Here is a 19371-nt window from a genome sequence, read left to right as displayed (position 1 = left end):
TCTCCCTACAGCCACCTGAGAGCTGAGGAATTAACTGAGTCATTACCCCAGGCAGTGCCCAGAGTTCCCTTCCCGTGTAGAAAGAAGTGTTTGACAGGGTCAGGCAGGGCTGGGCTCTTCAGGGAGAGGGGAATGACTCTGCTCAGGGCAAGAGAAGGTTCAGGGGGGAGGAACTGGACGCTCTTAAAAGTCCCTTCCCATCCAAACCATTCCATGACTCCTCTGAGCCAGCTGCTGGGGGGCACCGAGTGATCCCTCTCCCTTTCCAGCACCTTCCCTTGGGTCAGGTGGGATGGAGGCAGGTGTGTGACACACAAACCTGACATCACTTCTGCTCCTCAAGCCATGTGAGGAGGCAGAAGGCACAGGAATAATTAGGAAAGGGATCCACCTCCTCTCTGAAAGTTACACCTGGTCCCCATTCTCAGCCCAGCAGAGCTGGGCACACCCAGCCTGCTCAAAGTGCAGAGCACGTTCCTCCCTGTTAGGGCAGCTCTGAAAGGGGCCAGGCCAGGAACCTCCATCAGATCTGAGCTACAAACGGTGCTGGGAATGATTTTAAGCCCCTTTCCTGTGGACAGACCAGCAGAAGCAGACAGCTTCTCACCCTTCCCAGGCAGAAGCCAAGGGTTGTCACTGAACCACAGCTAAGTGCTTTCAAATCCATGTTAAGGCATCGTGGTTCCTGACAGTGCCTTGGAACTAAGGATCAGGGCTTTTAAGGATGCTCCACCTCCCAGAGGAGGAGGAGTCACAGAGAGGCCAAAGGATGAGTGAGGTGAACACAAAGGCACAAGACAGGACCAGGAGTTTTATTTGAACACAGTGAGTTGAGTACAGCAGCAGAACTCCTTGAGTCCATCTTGCTTCACATCATATCAGGAGGTGGCTGACAGTAGCTGGCTCGGAGTTGTTCCATCAGGAATCCATTCCCAGTTTCAGGAGGTTGAACCCATCCCTGCAGTGCCTGCAGCCACCCCAGGCTGGCTCCTGCTGCTGAGCTCTCAGTTCTCGTACTTGTGCTTGATGTGTTTCCACAGTTTCTGTGTGGAAAACAAGCAGGAAAAAAAAATCAAGATATTTTAGGCAGCTTCTCAGTGGTGTTGGGATAACAAAATCCAAAACCCAAATTATCCTGCCTGGGGCCGCAGTGATGGAGTCCTGTACTGGATCTGGGGGACACAGGATGCACATGGGGGCTCCTGGCTTCTAATCTGGACAGGCAAGAAGCTGCAGAGATTCCCCTTCCCCTGGTCTGGATTAGTGGCCCAGAGCCACTGCCTTGAATTCCCACCCAGACTGGAGAGGGCAGTTCTGCTCCCGCACATAAGGGATGCACAGAACATTCCTATTCATAGAACCATGGAATGGTTTGGGTGGGAAGGGACCTTAAAGCTCATCCAGTGCCATTCCCATGGCCAGGGACACCTTCCACTGTCCCCATCCAGCCTGGCCTTGGGCACTGCCAGGGATCCAGGGGCAGCCACAGCTTCTCTGGGCACCCTGTGCCAGGGCCTCCCCAACCTCAGAGGGAAGAATTCCTTACCAATATCCCATCTAACGCTGCCCTCTGGCACTGGGAAGCCATTCCCCCTTGTCCTGGCACTCCATGCCTTGTCCCAAGCCTTTTTCCAGCTTCCTGGAGCCTCTGTAGGCACTCAATGGGGATCTAAGGTCTCCCCCAAGCCTGCCTCAGTATCCTGCAGTCATCATCCCGTCACTGCTGTACTCAGGAACCTAAGGACGACTTGACCCCTTTCACCCAAGGTTCACGCTGGGGACACCTGAGGCCACCAGCCCTAATCCCCTCCCTCTGCCAAGGGCAGATCGGCCAAGCCGGGGCTCTACAGAGCACAAAACAAGCTCCTTTTACCCCTCCCGCTCCCCACCCCCTTGCACGCCCCTTCCAAGCGGCCAGAGAAGCCCAAAGACAGAGAAGCCCCGACCACCGAGCGCCACGACAGCCGCGGAGCCCCCTCGGGCGCGGCCCAGCCGCGCTGACCCTCAGCGAGCGCCGGGGCCGAGGCCCGCGCAGGGCCCAGCGGGGCCGCCCTGACCTTCAGCGCTGGGCCCGCGCGCGGGCGGCCCCGGCGGGGCCTTACCCAGCCCTTACCCCTTCGTTGAGCCGCTCGAAGAGCGCGTCCGCACCCTGGTCGAAGGCGCGCTCGAAGAGCACCGCGCCCAGCACGACCGACAGCGCGAATGTGGACGTGCGGCGGAACAGCGACCCGTACACCTGCCGCAGCAGCGCCATCTTGGCCGCGCGCTCCGCGCCTGCGCCGCGTGGCGGGGGCTGCTGGGGGATGTAGGCGGTGCTCTGTAATTAAGACGCAGTGCTGGGCGCGCCGTGGGGCATGCTGGGAGTTGTAGGCCGCGCTACGTGCCGGTTGTGATCTGCGCGTGCGCCCTTGCCGTGGGGTATTGTGGGAGTTGTAGGCGGCGCGGCGCGGGCCTGGCCGGAGGTGGGTGAGCGTGGCGGGTGTGCTCCGTGTGAGGGGTCCGTTTGAGGGCCCCGTGTGAGGGGTCCCTGTGAGGCTTCGCTCGTCCTGGCTCTCCCGCCTTCTCCTCAGCGGCCTCCGCTGGGCAACCCCGGGGTCTCTGCCCGGCTTTGTGCGGTGAAACCGGCCCGGCCGCGGGTGGGGCTGGGGCGGGACCCAGACGGGGCTGGGGGGGCAGAGACACTCCGGGCCAGCCCTGCCCTGCCCTGCCCTGCCCTGCCGGGGTGTCCGGGCAAGGGTGACAGGGACTGGAAAGGGGTTGCGGTCACTGCTCTCAGCTCACTCCCGGCGGGGGCGTGGGAGGGGATTTGGGGTGTTTTCTGCAGCTTGGGGTTGCAAGGGGTGGTTGGTGTCAGTGTGGGGGGAGTAGGAGAGGGGTGTGGGGCTCATAAATCATGGAATGGTTTGGGTGGGGAGGGACCTTGAAGCTCCTCCCAGTTCCACCCCTGCCATGGGCAGGGACATCTCCCACTATTCCAGGCTGCTCCAAGCCCCAATGTCCAACCTGGCCTTGGCCACTGCCAGGGATCCAGGGGCAGCCCCAGCCGCTCTGGGCACCCTGTGCCAGAGCCAAAGGACCGTCTGACAGCTGCTCCAGAGGCCTCGGGAAGAGTGGGACCTGGCCCCATGTGGCAAAGCAAAAGTGGGAACGTTCCCATTTGCTGCCCTCTCTTTGTGTTTCTCTCTTTTTAACATCAGTGAGGGCAGAGCAGCCCCGGGGTGACTCCAGCACGGGTGGGAGAGAGGTAAATTTGGATTTCGGAAGGCAGAACAGATCGGGGTGGGCCAGGGGAATCCTAACACTGAAGCTGTTTGCCCACAGGGCTGTTGTTAAACGAGTATCTACATGAAATTCCAGAGCAGACCCTCAAGTGACGCTGCTCTGTTGTTTTGTTTGTCTCACCCACTCAGAAGTAGCACAAGGTCTGGCTGCAGAGTCATTTCTCCTGATTTATTTATGTTTGCTCCCTCATATGGTGACTGTGGGGATCCATGGAATTTTTCTGGGTTAGGGCAAGATGTCTGCTCTTTCTGGAAGGTGCCTGGCACATTTCTGTGGGTAGTGTTATCCCTTTGGAACCCCAGAATATCCCGAGTGGGAAAGGACCCACCAGGATCATGGATCCAGCTCCCAGCCCTGCCCAGACCCCCCAACAACCCCACCCTGGGCATCCCTGGCAGCGCTGTCCAAACGCTCCTGGAGCTCTGGCAGCCTCGGGGCCGTGCCCATTCCCTGGGGAGCCTGGGCAGTGCCCAGCAGCCTCTGGGGGAAGAACCTTTCCCTGCTGTGCAGCCTGAGCCTGCACTGACACAGCTCCAGCCGCTCCCTTGGGTTCTGTCACTGGTCACCACAGAGCAGAGCTCAGAAAAACTCAATTGTTATTTTTCAAATGTAACTCCTCTGGATTATCTAAGACAAATTCCCCCAATCGCCCATTAATTGCTGCCACCAGGATGGTTTGTGTATGGTCAGGTTGGTGTTAATCCCAAACTTAGCTCTGGATTTCCAGTGGAAGGTGACCCTTGCCTGTGGCAGGGGTTGGAATGAGATCTTTAAGGCCCCTTCCAACCCACACCATTCCATGAGTCTATGACAGGACACAGGGAATGGCTTCCCAGTGCCAGAGGGCAGGACTGGATGGGATTTTGGGCAGGAATTGTTCCCTGGGAGGGTGGGCAGGCCCTGGCACAGGGTGCCCAGAGCAGCTGTGGCTGCCCCTGGATCCCTGTCAGTGTCCAAGGCCAGGCTGGACACTGGGGCTTGGAGCAGCCTGGGACAGTGGGAGGTGTCCCTGCCATGGCAGGGGTGGCACTGGATGGGCTTTAATGTCCCTTCCAACCCAAACCACTCCATGATTCCATGATTTCCTCTGGGTGTGATGGAAAGCAGGATCTGTTCCTCTGTCATCAGGAAGGTGCTGGCACACTCTGCTGCCGTTCCAAGTCTCCCCACAGATCTGAGCCCGTTTAAATTGGCAGCTGAGTATCATAAGCCTGACACTTGGATTTAATTAATTCACATCTGCCTGGATATCCAAAGTGGCTGGAATGGCCCCGAGCCCGGGCTGTGAGAAAGCAGGAAATTGAGGTCACGGCCCAGCAGCACCTTCGGGGTTTGGTGTGGAGAGCAGCAGCTCCCCTCGGACAAAGGAGTCTGTGCCCCTTCCGGGGTCACCTTCCTCCCTCTGCCCGGTGAAACACCCCGGAGAGTCCCAGATAAAATCTGCAGCTGATTCAGAGCAGCGTGCAGTGTTCCGGCAGCAGCTGGAGAAGGGAAAATGTAGGATGGTGCACATGAGATCTCGGCTGGAGCTGGCCCAAGGCTGAGGGACGCACTTTGGAGGTGCCTCACAACAGGGCATTGCTCACCCAGCAGGGCTCCAGGAGGCACAGCACAGCATTTCTGTTACACTTTCATACAACACAGAGCCCTGGGTGGGTTTTTTTTGTATTTGCATTTATTCAGGAAGACTTTTAAGCTGGCACAAAGCCTGGCTGGAAGCGTTTATGGCTGCGGTGGGTCCAGGTCTGAGCGCCCTGATTCAGTTGCAAATCAGGGGCTGGAGATGCTGAGAGGAAACGGCCAAGCTGAGGCAGTTCTTTATAGAACAGCTACATTTACTTTATTTCATAATGACTAAGATGGATTTAATTAGGAACCATCTCCATTTTCAGCTGAATAATGCTCTTTGTTTATTGCTGGAGCCGTTTGGGGAGATGGAAATAGGTTGGTGCTGCTCAGAAGCAGCTTTTTATTCCTCCGGACTCGCAGAGCGCTGGGAAGTGCTGGTGCTGCAGAGAGTTGGCAGAACCCAGCAAGGTATCCGTGCAGTGGAATCCTTGGGAATAAGTGTTGGGTATAATCACTGAAGGGGGAAGTCTCAGGGAGAATCTGATACTCCTCTAATTGCTTTTTACATTCCGTCCGTCCCCTGCAATGGCAATTGCTTGGAGAATTTGGGAGCAGGCAGCCGTGGGATGTGGGATCTGGCTGTCTGGAATCTGCAGGAGCTTTCTGCCCTGCGTGTTGGGGGAGGAGGGGGAAGGAGCTTCTGCAATTATTGCTGTCGGGGTGATGAAAGAGAAAGTTTGAAATACGATTTCAAAGGCTGGCTGCTGCTGGGCTTCCGCAGGCAGAATTCCCTGGGAGATCTCTGGAAACTTGTGTGGGACCACTGCAGAATCTCATTTGTTTTCCCTGTTTGCAGCGTTCTCTTCTGCAGAGATGGAGTGCAGGAGCCAGCAGCTGAGACAGGGAGCTTTTTGTGTCACCAGGAACTTTGGGAGACTATGGAATAACATGTGGAACAGGGATTTTTCAGTATTTAAAAGCAGCCCCTGCCAGTGGGCCGGACATGTTCCCTCTGAATTGCAGCAGCCCCACCACAGCGCTGCAAATCTGGCTCCAAAACTCAGGGATGTAAAGACTGAGGGAATTTATGGCTCCGTGCTCATTAAGCAACACTTGGGTTTGGATTCTTGGGCTGGAGGAGGATGATTTCAGACCTCAAGCCCTGCAGAGCTGAGTTGGGATCAGCCCAGGGCGTGGAGGGTTTGGGGTCCCAGCACACGCAGCTGGGGCGTGGCCAATCCTCACCCCCCAAGGAAAGAACCTCAACACGAAATTTCCAGTTCACTTGGACCATCTGAACATTTTACCTTCGGTGTGGAGGTTTTCAATCCAATTTTAAAAATCTCAGAAGGTCTTTCCATCGAATGCAGCTTTGCTTTAACTCGTGGTGTGGGGTTTGATTTCGAAGCAGCAGTTCTGGTGAGCAGGGGAGGGAAGGCAGCGTGGTGCTGGTGCTCGTGCTGGGATGGATGTCTGGCAGGAGGCTTGGCAGCCCTGCCTGAGCTGGGCACGCCGGGCTCTGAGGGATTGCCTGGTGCTCTGCTCGTCCTACTGAGCCAGAGGAATTGGCCAGGAGGCTGTGATTGATTCCAGACCCGTTTTATTTATAAAATCTTTATTTCTCATGCCAGTCTCCATGCCATTTTTAAAATGCATTCGGCTGTCAAAGTGTCAGAACCTGGAGAATTGCTTTTGGAGTTTATCTCCCAGTCCATCCATCTTTGCCACTCATCAGGTGCTTTTATATCCCTCAGGAGAGAGCTTGCAGCTCCTTCAGGGTGTCTGTTGTACCTCCAGCAGGGACATCCAAAGGGGGCAGGTGCCTGAAGGATAAGGCTCATCTCACCTGCACTGCCAGTGGCTCCAGGGCCAGCCCAGGTGGGAGCTCCCAAATTCTGTTGTGATCTTAGTGCTGTGCTCAACCTTGGTGCCAGAGGCTGGGGAGGATGAGGAGAGCAATCCATGATGTACAGGAAAAAACAGGTGGCTCAGTGGGTTGTAGGAAATATGTCCTGTAGTGCTTGTAGTGCAGCTTCCCACCTGCAGGACAGGTGAGGTGAGCTTTGGTTTTATGTTTGAGGATAAAATAAATTGCTTTGCTGAGTTTCTTCCTCACTTTGCAGAGATGGACACCAGGGAGTTTCCTTCCTCTTTTGTGTCAGCTCGTGGAGGTTGTGGTCAAAGGTCCCCAGCACCTCCAGCTCCTCCTGTTTGCACCTTGGATGGTTTGTGCTGCACCTTGCCTGGAGCCTTTGGCTCTCTGTTTCATGTGGTCTGAACTCAGGGAAGGAGAATCCTTCCAGCAGAGCTGTTGTTGCTTTGGGTGACAGAGATAAATGCAGATCCAAGCCTTTTCTCCCATGTACAAGCAGCAGATCCTGCCCCAGCAGTCTGTGATGGACAAGGATATAAACTGTTGGGTCTCACCTCTTTCTCTGTCTGCCAACCCCAAGTGATTTGAGTTCTCCTCCTTTGGAAGCAGGCGCTGTAAATCCTGGATCCTCCATTCCCATGGCTGGGCGCCGAGGAGCTGCCTGGTGATTCCAGGACATGCTGATGCTGTTTTGCCAGGAGAGAGATGGGGAAAAGGTACTTCTGTGACTACTGTGACAGATCCTTCCAGGACAACCTGCACAACAGGAAGAAACACCTCAATGGAGTGCAGCATCTCCGGGCTAAGAGACTCTGGTACGACTTATTCCGAGGTGGGTGCTCCCAGCTGTCTGCCGCTCCCTTTCTGGGACTGGGGAGGTGATGGATGAGGGGGGGAGTGGGAATAGAAAATAAATCAGCACTGATGGTTTATACACTCTGTGTGCCTGCAAATTGAGCACTTGATGCTGCTGCCTCAAGCAGTCTCAGAGGTGAAATCCTTGTGTGTGGCTCTGACCTGTCTCACCACACAGCTCCAGGTGTGTTAGTGCCAGCCTGAGGAGTGTGGTGGCAATGGGTTAAACTGGCTGTGAAACCATTGCCTGGGTGTCCCTCTGCTTCCTTCTGGTCCCAGACACGATGGGATATTGCTGTGCCCAGGATCTTTACCTGGGTTCATCCTTTGTCTCCCCAGATGCTGCTGCTATCCTGCAGGAGGAGCAGACCAAGAAACCTTGTCGGAAGTTTCTGCAAACAGGTGAGCAGTTCTGAGGTGGAGATAAGGGCCTGGCTCCAGCAGCTCCTTCCAGAGCCAGCCCAAGGCTGGAGGGAGGGGTTTGGGCCTGTGTCTGGCATCCAGGTGTGATGGAGCCTGGGTTTGCCTGCACAGGGACCTCGTGTGGGTGGTTCTCATGGAACTCTGTGGCTTTTCCCAGAATCATTAAAGTTGGAAAAGGCCTTTAAGATCACCAAGTCCAAATGTCAATACAGCACCACCATGTTTACTTTTAAACAATGTCCCCAGGTGCCACATTCACACATTTTTTTGAACATTTGCAGGGATGGTGACTGCACCACTTCCCTGGGCAGCCCATTCCAATGCTTTACAACCCTTTCTGTGAAGAAATATTTCCTAATATCTAATCTAGAGGATTTTGAAATTGAAATAGAATTTTCAAATCTCACCATTTCATTCCAGGACAGTGTGATTTTGGGTCCAACTGCAGATTTTCCCACATGACAGAGCAGGACCTGGAGAAGCTGAGTGCCCAGGTTCAAGGTGAGTCCTCCAACAAGGCAATGTCCAGGGATCTCCTTGAAGGGAGAGTTGCTGCAGGGGGGTCCTGCGGGGGGGGGGGGTCGTGCAGGCTGTGATCCCCTGCTGCCTGCACAGAGCTAGCCAAGCGTGGATCCCTCCCTCCTGCTCCCCAGTGCTGTGTGAGCCTGGAAGTGCTGCAGTTTGTCATATGCTGCCTGCTCTCGAGCTGCTGGCACAGACACAAACCTGGAGCTGAGCAGTGCTGTTACCACTTGGCAGCAAGAGTTTGGAGTGGGCTTCGTGAGCCCTCGGGGTTTTGTTCAGTCAGGGAATAAAAACTGTCAGCAGCAGAGGGCACTGGTACATCACATCCCCTTAAATTTATGGATTTGATTTCCCCCCACCTTGCTGCTATTACCAGGGAGCTGCTGCTTCCACCCGTGGGAAGAGCTGGTGGGAAGAGCTGTCCTGCTGTCGGGCTGTGAAAGGGGTCCTGGATCCAGAAACAGCCTCTGCTTGGGTGGCTTTGGATGGAAGTGAAGAGTGGGCAGAGGGTGGATGGCAGCTGCTCCCTGCTGGGAGTCTGCAGAGCACTTTTGAACTTTTTCTCATTCTGGGACTTCCATTCTTGGAACTACTTTTCTTTTAGGGAAAAGAGGTGGTAGCTGTGTTTTCTCCATAGGAGTTGTTACTTTAGTGGTTAAGGAAAATCACAGACTGGGCTGGGTGGGAAGGAATCTTAAAGCTCAGCTCATTCCACCCCTGCCATGGGCAGGGACACCTTCCACTAGACCAGGTTGGTCCAAGCCCCATCCAGCCTGGCCTTGGACACTTCCAGGGAGTTTGAGTGAGGTGTTGGTGAGAACTTGTGGAATGGTTGAAATCTCCACTGGAGATCATCTGATCCCAACCATGCTGAAAGCAGGGTGAACTCAAGCAGGATGCTCAGTTGTATTTTGAATATCTCAAGGCTGGAAACTCTGTGGGTGACCTGATCCACTGTTTGACTAGGTTCATAATAAAAAAGTATCTATTTTTAAATATTTAAATAGAAATTCCTAACGGAAATTCCTTTACTTTGGTTTATGCCCATTGTGTCTGTACTGGGGAGCCCAGCACTGGGCACAGCACCCAGATGTGGCCTCACAGTGTGGAGTAGAGAAGGATCCCTTCCCCGAGCTGGTGTCCCAGTGCAGCCCAGCTTGGAGCAGCTCTCATGCCCACATCCTCGCTGGAGCCAGCTGTTGTTTTGCCAAGAGTCTGGCAAAGCCAGGCTGAAGTGTTGGAAGTGTGGGATGTGAGATGGGGGAGAGTGCGTGGGGTAGAGCTTCTCCTGGCCCTCAGAGGGATCCCATTTGGGGAGGAAGAGCTCAGGGGAGCCAGGGGGAGGCAGGCAGGCAGCACAGAGCTATTCCAGGCCATGCTGAGTCAGTGTGTGAGCCCCCGAGGTGACTCTGAATCAATCTCTGAGCGCCACTGGCGGTCGATAAAACCAGGGCGGGCACGGAGCGCTCCAGCCCTTCCCAGAGTCACCTTGCAGCCAGAGCCTCTCCCTGACCCCCCTCTGCTGGGCTCTCGAGGGTGGCACAGAGTGACAGACACAGGAACCTGTAGCATTTGCAGGCGCTGGCTGTTCCTGCAGGGGAAGTGGGAGCTCTCTGGAGCGGAGCAGGGAAGGCTGGCAGCTCCTCTGCGCTCGGGCAGCTTTCCTTGCCAATTACACTTGTTACTGAGTATTGACTTGTGTCAAACGGGTCGGTGTAAGTGCAGGATTGGCTGCTGAGAGCCAATTCCAGGGAGATTACTGGGAAACCTTGCATTTGTGTTCTGGAGTCAAACATTTCATTTACCAATTAACCCTGAAGGAGCGATGGCTGGGGGACAGGGGGTGCTTGCTGGGAGAATTCAGTCCTGCTCACCTCTCTCCTGGTGTGGCTTTGGGCATCACACAGACTCTGATCAGAGGGATTTGGTGGAGGAGAGGTAACAGACTGGATGGAAGGATCAGATGCTGTCTGGTGAGTCACAGGGACGTTTCAGCACCCCTTCAGCTGCCAAAGCACCCGTGTGTCTCAGGTGCTGGGGCTGAGGGCAGAGTTGAGGACAAGCTCACGTGTGGCAGGGTGTGCAATTCACACTGATGGATCCTCCATCAGTAATGTCCCACGTGCATTCCCACTCAGTCTCAGGGTTTCTGTGCCGTGAGAGCCATCCCAAGCCGCAGCCAGCGGGATTGGAGCAATCTGGATCAGGCTGTCTCTCACTGACCCAGTGTGAGATTTTGACAGGTTTGGAGCCAGGGGTGGTCAGAGATTTGAGATGAGCTGAGAGGCTGGAAGCTCCAGAGCCTTCCCAAGCCTGGGCTGACCATGCTGGGGGTGGCCAGGCTGGTGGGGGATGCTCTTCTGGTGGGCCCACTGTGCTGCTTAACCCCCTTTCCTCTGCTGTGGTGCAGGCAAAGCCATGTCTGAATTTTTTTTAACCCAGCTGAACCGTGATGGCACTTTTTTATCATGTAAATATTGAACCTGTCCCTGAGTCCCTGTGAGTGTTTGGTGTTGGTAGCTCCGTGTCAGTGAACTCACCTTGATAACGAAGCATTTTTATCGCAGCCAAAGGAAACGTGACATTATCCTTAACATTTGGCCTTTTTAGTGCTGGGAGTCCACCCTGTCGTTTGTGTGAGTTTTGTGGGTTAAGTAGGAAAAATTCTGGATGATTCCCTGTTCTAGAACAGCTTGGAGCCTGGCCTACTTAGGCGTCAGCATCTCTGCACCCTGTAGAATATCCTCATCAAGAAGCAACAGTTTACACCTTCAGCAGGGAGCAAGCTCATATTCCCAGCTGTTCCCCCATCAAAGCATTAGCCTTCTGCATCTGCTGCATCATTCATCAGCCAGACACTTCCAGGCTGTCATTTTAAGTACAGTCATGTCAGGAAAAGTCACTGTCAAATTGCCATCTCCTTGCTCGGAGTTATTGGCTCCCCTCTAATCCGTGTCCCCGGTGCGGGTGGGATCGACCTGGCTGGGCTCTGGTGCCTCCAGCCAGCCAGGGCTGTGAGGGGAGGGCACAGCTGGGTGAGTGTTTGCAGGATGGCCATGAGGTTGAAAGGATCTGAGGGACCCCGCTGGGGTGGCTGGAGTCAACTGGTTTAACTGGGCGGGGAGCGGGAGGAACGCTGGCACTCGGCTGCAGGGCGGTTGCTTGTTCGGCTGCTCCTCTTGCAGGGGCTCCTCAGCCTCAACTCAGCCACGCCCTGGTGCTGTTCTTGTGCTCTGGAGGAGTTGGGGTTCCACATCATCCACCAGGGAGGCAGCTGAGTGATTCCCTGTGCGTCTCTTTGCTGGATGGAGCTGAAGGATCTCCTGTGCATCTCCTTGCTGGGTGACCTGCCCGTACTGGGGGTTCCATCTCTCATACAGCAATGCCTTTTTCAAGAAGAAAACCCATGGGAAAAGTTGCCTGGGGAGAGAAGATAAATGTGGACCCCACTCTGGCATCATCAGAGGCATTTCATGACTACAGATGCTCTTTTAATGGGCTGTAATTAGACTTTGAAGCAAACACCACAGTGAGGAGGAGGAGGAGGAAGTACCTTCACACCTGTCTGGCTGCACGGCCACCTGTGGGGAGCAGGGGCTGGTAAAGGCCTTTCAGAGCTGCTTCTTGGAATATCTGTTGGCATTCAGGGAGTATTTCCAATCTCAGGGTGCATTCGGTGATCCCTGGATGGGATGTGTGTGCTCCAGAGGGACATGGACATCAGCAAGGTGGGCAGAGCTGGAGAGTTGCCTGTCTCTGCTACCGTATTTCTGAGCCTGAGGGTTGGAATGCTCCGGAGCAGCAGCTCCTGGAGCTGTGAGAACAGGGAGACAGCTGGATGTCTTTCTGATGTGGATACCTGAGGCCTCATTTGGGGCAGGGTGAGCCTGGAGTGGTCCCATGGCATCCAGTGAACTTTTTTGGATGGGACCTTGAGTTGTGGCTGCCCCATCCCTGGTGTGGTACCTTGGGGCTCCCTGCTCTGAACAGAGAAGCTTCAGCTGTTTATGCTCTGTTCTCTGTTGGGGCTGGGAGTTGGAGGAAGAGGAAATTGCAGTGGTACAGAGAGGTGGGAGAGGTTTTTCTCTGTGATTTTCTTCCCTGCCTCATTGAAGCCTCTCACAGCCACTGCTTGTACCCTTGCCGAGGTGGGATGTGCTCAGGAGGTGGAAAAACGTGGAACAAAGGGAAATAAGATGCTCAAGGTTGCCAGGTGAGTCTAACCCTGAGTGTGAGCAGTGCCCAGCTCTCCAGGCTGAGCTTCTTGCTTCCCCATTCCCCCACCTGGCCTGTTGGTCGGGTTCACCCCAGGTAGCTCTGCTGGGGCTTAGATCCTTGGGAACAACTGTGGGAGACTGGAACATTCCTTTCTCTGACCTTATCGACGGATTCAGAGCAGCACCCAGACATCAGGACCACAGTGGGCTGGCTGTGGTGGCACTGGGCACATCATCACCCCACCCAGCAGCAGCAGCAGCGGCTGAAAAGGCTGGGTGACAAATTATCCATCTGGCTGCTCATTGTGTAGCACATCCCTGCCATCCCAATTAGTATTCAACAGGCAGATGAATAATTGGTTGCCACCAGTAGGATGAAGTGATCCTTCACTCTGCCCAAGCACTATTAATTTCACACCCTGTCTGCAAAGGTATAATATTTTCCTTAAACGTGTGACATATGGGTGGGTGTGAAGCAGGCTCCTGCAGGGCATGGCTGCAGGCACCTTGATCCCTGAATGGGATCAGGGATCCCCCGGAGGGATGGATGAGTGGGGCAGAGGGAATGACACGCAGCTGCCTCTGCTTCCTTTTTATCATCACTGGTGTTTGGTTTTCTGAGTTCCCTGTTCTGTTAGGTGGGAAGTTTCCAGTAGGCTGGAGATGGGATCACTGGGGGCTTGTCCTCATCCCTGATGTGCTGGCAGGAGTGTGGCTGTGTCAGGACTCCTGCTAGACCTGTTCACCACCAGCTCCCTCCCTGCAGCTGGGGGCAACTGGGGAGCTTTGCTAACTGGGCAGCCATGCTGGCTCTGTGCCTTCTCCCCGGGGGGTGCCTGTGGGCACCTGCCCCACACAGCCCTTCCAGAGTGACTGGAGGGGTTGAAATCTTGATTCAGTAAACAGCAGAAGTTTCCTGCTGGTTTCCTTCCTCATTCCTAACTTGCATGAGAAATAGAACAAGGAGTAATGGGTTCAAACTGAAAGAGGTTAGATATAGGTTGGACTCAATGATCTCTCCAGAACCTAATTGATTCTGTAATTCTGTGATGTATGGAAAAAATTCTTCCCTCTGAGGGTGGGCAGGCCCTGGCACAGGGTACCCAGAGAAGCTGGGGCTGCCCCTGGATCCCTGGCAGTGTCCAAGGCCAGGTTGAACATTGGGGCTTGGAGCAGCCTGGGACAGTGGGAGGTGTCCCTGCCCATGGCAGGGGTTGCACTGGATGGGCTCTAAGGTCCCTTCCAACCAAACCATTCCATGGTTCTAAATGCAGGAACTTGTCTCCTGGTTCTCTCTGCCCTGGTTCTGCCCCTGGGCTGGTGACAGCTCTGCCTGGGCTGTGCAGGGATTGGGGACACATCAGGCAGCGAGCTCCTTAACCAGCCCTGACAGCAGCTCCGGGATCCGTCTGCCGGCTGGAACACGCACCTGGAACCTCCCGAGACTCTCCCGAGCTGCCAAGGCTGCATCGATCCCAACACTGTCCCTGTCACTCCCACCTAGCAGGGCAGGGGTGGCACAGTCACTGCTGCCAGTTGGAGGGACACGGCTCTGGAAACGGCTTAGGGCCAGCCAAGGCTGTTCCAGGCGAGGATGAGGGTGATCAGTCCCGGGGGAGAGGTGTCAGACTCCCCTCAGTGCCCAAACTGCCACCGTGCTGGCTTAGCTCCTGTCCCCTGCTCTGCCTGGCTGGAGCTGTCACCAGGGATGGCTCCAAGCATCAGATGGCAGGAGGGCAGAGGAGGAGGAGGAGGAGGAGGTGCACACTCTCTCCACCCTGTAAACTGTACAGGGTAATGAGCAGCAGGTTTAATGGAGTGAAAGGACAAGGGCCTGGTGGCTCTGTCTCTCATGGCCCTCCCTCTGATCCAGCCCTCTCTGATCTCAATCTCTCTCTCAAGCAGGAGAGAAAAGGCTGAAGGAGCTGCAGAGGGAGGGAGCAGATATCCCTCCTGGCACCATCGAGGACTGGCTGGACAAGAGAGCCCAGAGGCTGAGTGCAGCTCAGAGTAACAGGTACTGGGGACTGGGGATCATGCAGGGGATCCCAGCAGAGGGGGATCCCACAGGAGGGCTGGGATAGCGGAGGGTGCAGGGGGTCAGAGGTGCCAACACCCAGCCAGCACTCGTGAGGGGCACGTGTGTAGATCCAGCCCTGGCTGCCCCTGTCAGGGATGTGTGCACAGGGGACACACTTGGGGCGCAAGCAGAGGGGTGCCCCTTGCTCTCTGCGGAGTGCGCAGACACACCTGCGAGGACAGAGCCGGTGCTGTGCTGCCTCATTAACGCCCGGGGCTCAGCGGCAGGAGCCTGCTTTCATCTGTTGACAGCTCCCCCATCCCCTGCCTGCCAGGGAGGGTGGAGCTGGCTCCTCCTCACAGTATCCGTTCGGATTCGGGTGCTGGCTGTTTCCTCGCTCACCTGACTGTGCCGCAGACTTAATGGGATGACATTTGGGCAGGTGCCAAATCTCTCTTCTGTTCTTTCTCTGTTTGTTCCCGTCCTCTCTGTGTTTGGACTGGGCAGGATCTTCCTTCTGGTGCTTGTCTGAGCTTGTTGCTCTGGGATTGTTCCGTCCCTCGGCTTGTCTGCCCTTGGCCTTGCAGAGGTGCCCACATTCCTGTCCCCTACACATCACTTGCCCCATTTTGTTTATCCTGCCTGTAAATCCCTGGAACTTGGGGTAGATCAGCTCTTAACAGAAGACAGCCATCACTATTCCCAGAGGAATTTCTAGACCTTCAGAACTACTTGGTCATACCCAGAGGAATGTTCAGACCTTCAGAACTTGGTCCCTGATGCACAAAACAAATTTCCAGGGTTGTTGCTCTTTTTCCAGCCTCCCTGTCCCTGCAGCCTCAGAAACCATCTGCTACAGGAACTAAACACCAACTGTTGGAACTTCCCTTCCTCTCTCCAGCCTTGCCAACGCCTCTCCTGATCATCTCTGTTCTCCCCTTGTGCCCTCCAGCCCCTCATTTCATGGGATTGATTTTTACCAATTTCCAAAGGAAACGTGCAGTGTGGATTTCCATCAGAACAGGGTCCAAGGCCTCAAAGCTTCTGAGATGCCACAAGTTCCGTGAGTGTGGAAGTGGGTAGAGGAGAGGGATCCCATGAACACCTTCAGAAAGGAAATATTCTTGACCTTGCTGGCCACTGGAGAATCCATGTGGGACAGCCATAGGGAACGCTCCAGCTGTAGGTAAACCTTTGATAGGGCACTTGTAACTCATGAGACCCCAGGGAATTGAGTACCCAGGCAGCATCCTCCCTATTGATTAGTCCTGCTGCTCAGGGAACAGCTCATTAGGTGATGGCTCTGCTGCTCCACCTTGCAGCATTCCCTCTGCTCCGTATCCACCGTGTGCCTGAGCCACAGTGCTGAGGGAATGACACCAAATATCCCTGCCTGGAGGGGCTGGTGTGTGTCCTCATGGTCCTGCCTCACCCTGGGCTCTGGAGAATCCCCACTGAGGGGATAAACCTTAAACCAAGTGACTTTGCTCTGTGTTAGTTGCCTGGAAAATGCTCCTGGAAAACTACTCCTGTAGTTGGCTCTGGGCCATGGCCCCGCAGGGAGAGGAGGGTGCTGCTTCTCCCCGGGGTTATGTAAAGGAGTTTGATTAGATTTCTTCTGGCATAACAATTAAAAAGATTCATCAGGATCGGAGGTAGAGGCCTGAGAAGCTGCAAGGCTGCTGTCAGGGCTTGTGTGAGAGAACAAATGAGCTTCCTGCACTTGGGAATTAATGGAAAAGGTACGTTTGCCATGAATTTAAACGTGCCCCGGTCAAGCTGGAGGCAAGAGAGAGATGCTTCTTGCTCCTGCACTCCTTCATCCCAGTGTGGTGTTTGCAGTGGCCTCGACCAGTAAAGCTGAGGGAGAGGGGCAGGGACAGAGTGATTCCCAGGCTGTGGGGCGGGGGAGAAGCCTCTTCCCTCTGCTGAAGGGTCCTCTGGTGAGCACACCCCGCTGGTTTGGCAGCTCCTCTGTTTCCGAGGGGTCCTTGTCCTTCGGGAAGTGCACAGCTGGCTCGGGATCCGGGCTGCTCGGAAAGAAACATCTGCTCATTTTGTTTGTTCTTCTCTCAGCTCAGCTGTGTGAGGAGTGGGCATGGAGGGGCTGGGACCAGCCCTGCTGAGCCCCTCTCGGGGGGCTGTGCTGCTCCTCCACCCCAGAGCCTCTCACCTCAGTGTTCCCACCTGAGTTTTCACCGGCACACGCTGTGTTAGGAAGCACTGCTTGGATAGGCTGGGAATGGTCACACAACTGTTCTGGTGCTGGATTTGGGATGAGGGGGTGAATGAACCCATTTGGTGATAACCAAAACCCTCCTCTGCCAGCCCCTTCTCTTTGGGGGCTACTGGGGGGGGCACAGGGAAGCCCAGCATGGCCTTGGTGTCAGACTGAGACGCTGCTTCTCACCTCATCCCTTTCCATCTTCCCTCGCAGTGCTCTTCCTGAGAAACCAGTGCCTTTCCAGTACCCTCCGGGCTGGCCACCAGTGCAGGAGCTGCCCCTGTCCCTGCAGGCCCCCCCGCCCGGGGGGTGGCCGGTGCCCCCCAACCTGCAGTGGGGCTGAGGCAGTGGCACCCCAGAGCCTGGCTGGGGCTGGCTGGCTGCCTCTGCTCCGGGAAGGAACAGGATTATTTATACTCACTTTGATATCAATAAACCCTCCCCCCGCCCATTGCAGCCTGTGTGTGTCGTGTTCCTGCTCCCCTGGCAGCCTCCCGTTGCCTGAGCCACTCCCGTGGCTCTCTCCCTGCCTCTGGAACGGGGATCCCTGCTCAGCAGAGCTCCAGCCCCTCACAGGGGCTGTCTGTTGTCACCTGGAGCAGACATTCCCCATTTCCCAGGGTAGGATCCATCCCCTCAGGTCGCTGCTGCCTGCTCTCAGTCCAGCTCCATGCTGGGCTTTGTGATCCAGGCTGCAGAAGGATCCAGGCTTTAATTTCCTCGGGTGTTTGTGCCGTGTTTGTTCCTGATCAGTTCAGGGTGTGACCCTGCCTGGGTCCGGGTGCTGGAGCTCCCAATGGAGAGCCTGAGGAGCTTCCCTCAGCCCTGCTCCTGCTGTGCTGGAGGCGAGGGGCAAGGAGGGAAAATATCCCAAGGTTTCTCCACAGTGAGAGTTTGAGTCATCTCTCCTTGCTGGGAAGGGGTGGGGTGAGCCCTTGGCTGTCTCAGGAAGGGAGGTGGGTGCTGCAGCTCCAGGGACAAGGGGGGATTCTGTCCAGCAGCATCCCGGGAGGCAGCTCTCCGGCAGCGGGCTTGTCCAGGAGGGATCCCGCTGCCAGAGCATTCCAGGTTTGGCTGGGCAGGGAGGTGGTGGGTCCAGATTTGTGAAGAGCACAGGCAGGAGCCAGCTACCTGCAGCCAAATCCCGCCTGGATCGCTCCCACCTCGGGATGTGATGGCAAATTGTCACGGGACCGTCAGCCCCATCCTGGGACCCAGCTCTGACAGGAGCAGGGACTGGATGGGACAGCAGCCTGGAAACAGTCTTGGCTGGAGCCTGGAGGAGCTCGAGGTCCAACTGAAGAATTGTTTTATCCTTCCAGGTGAGAGCCCTGGGCTTGCTGGAGAGCAGGAGCACAGGGCTTGGGCTCGGAGGATGTAGGATCAGCCCGGGTCCCATCCTCACTTCCACATGCAGGACAGGTGGCTCCTCTTTGGGAATGGCTGGGAGTCTCTGGAGCAAGGGAAACCCTGCCCCCAAGAAGGTGGGAAGTGGGGAACCCCCAGGGGCTGTGGGATGCTCTGGAGTGGGAGCTGTGCCTGCTCTCTCCAAGCTTGGATGTGCATCCCTGTGCCCCAGCCTGGCACAGGGGAAGAGCCCTGGGGAATGCTGAGGGGCTCCACTGACCGGGGAGGGACAGTGGCTGCTCTGCTGATGGCAGCCAGGACACGCTCCCAGACACCTTCTGAGGCCACTGGCACTGACAGATCAAGGAATTCCCACTCCCATCTCTTCCATGGATATTTTTCCCAATCAACATCAAAATCCTCGTGTTGATTGGAGCTGTGCTTTCATCAGCCCCCAGGCCTGTCCCTGCTCTGTGTGCTCCAGTCCTGGTGGGTTTTCCAGCTGATCCAGGAGGAATTGTTTTACCCAACACTCCCAAACTTCAGGGCTCCCCAGATCCAGCTTAAATTAGGTAGAGTTCTCTGGGCAAGCTCTGGAACCCGACTGTAAATGAAAATTTCAGTGTAAAACACAACAGCTGCAGCCTTTCCAGGCTCTTCCTTGCTCCCAAGGAGTTGAGCTGCTCTGGAAGCAGAAATTCCCTATACAGCCTGAAAGGAAAGAGCGGGATCATTCCCTGCTGAGCTCCAGCCCTGTCCAGGAGGAGGTGAGAGGCTGGCAAGGGGGATTCATTAAAATCGGGGTTTTCCCACAAAACCTGTGGGATGTGTGGCCGACGGGCTGAGCCAAGCATCACCCGCAGGTTGTCGTGGATTCATGGAGCTGTGTAACTCCCGGGGGATGGAGGAGGCTGGGAATTGCAGGCTTTGTGGGGGCTGTGTTACAGCGGGTGGCAGGAGGTGTGACAATGCCATGGATCACCGGGGTGGGACACAGCCAGTGTGGGCTCATCCGTGGAAAAAGGCTGCGGGAGGA

General features: G+C 55.7%; 2 protein-coding genes across 4 annotated transcripts; one reads left to right on the top strand and one right to left on the bottom strand.

Annotated features, from left to right (window-relative positions):
* Positions 1-797: 797 nt before the first annotated feature.
* LOC125335437 (cytochrome b-c1 complex subunit 9) lies at positions 798-2316 on the bottom strand. Its single transcript, XM_048323055.1, has 2 exons — positions 2114-2316; positions 798-1043 (listed from the first exon to the last, which is right to left on the bottom strand). Exons 1-2 carry the CDS (start codon positions 2252-2254, stop codon positions 1005-1007), a joined length of 180 nt encoding a protein of 59 aa, XP_048179012.1. The 5' UTR covers positions 2255-2316; the 3' UTR covers positions 798-1004.
* Positions 2317-2397: 81 nt separating this feature from the next.
* On the top strand, positions 2398-17444 carry ZMAT5 (zinc finger matrin-type 5). 3 transcript variants are annotated; one of them, XM_048323051.1, is made up of 6 exons: positions 2398-2462; positions 7334-7556; positions 7919-7981; positions 8423-8503; positions 14650-14761; positions 17202-17444. In XM_048323051.1, the coding sequence occupies exons 2-6, from the start codon at positions 7430-7432 to the stop codon at positions 17329-17331; spliced, it is 513 nt and encodes a 170-aa protein (XP_048179008.1). In that variant the 5' UTR covers positions 2398-2462; positions 7334-7429; the 3' UTR covers positions 17332-17444. The 3 variants fall into 3 exon arrangements, with proteins under 3 accessions (XP_048179008.1, XP_048179009.1, XP_048179010.1); XM_048323052.1 differs by having other exon boundaries at positions 2432-2462; positions 7331-7556; XM_048323053.1 differs by lacking the exon at positions 2398-2462 and adding an exon at positions 2496-2594.
* The last annotated feature ends 1927 nt before the right edge of the window (positions 17445-19371 follow it).

The sequence above is a fragment of the Corvus hawaiiensis genome, chromosome 18 (assembly GCF_020740725.1).
Source record: "Corvus hawaiiensis isolate bCorHaw1 chromosome 18, bCorHaw1.pri.cur, whole genome shotgun sequence".
NCBI lineage: Eukaryota > Metazoa > Chordata > Aves > Passeriformes > Corvidae > Corvus > Corvus hawaiiensis.
Note: the sequence above shows the minus strand (reverse complement) of the source record. Positions and strands in the feature narration are given on the sequence as shown.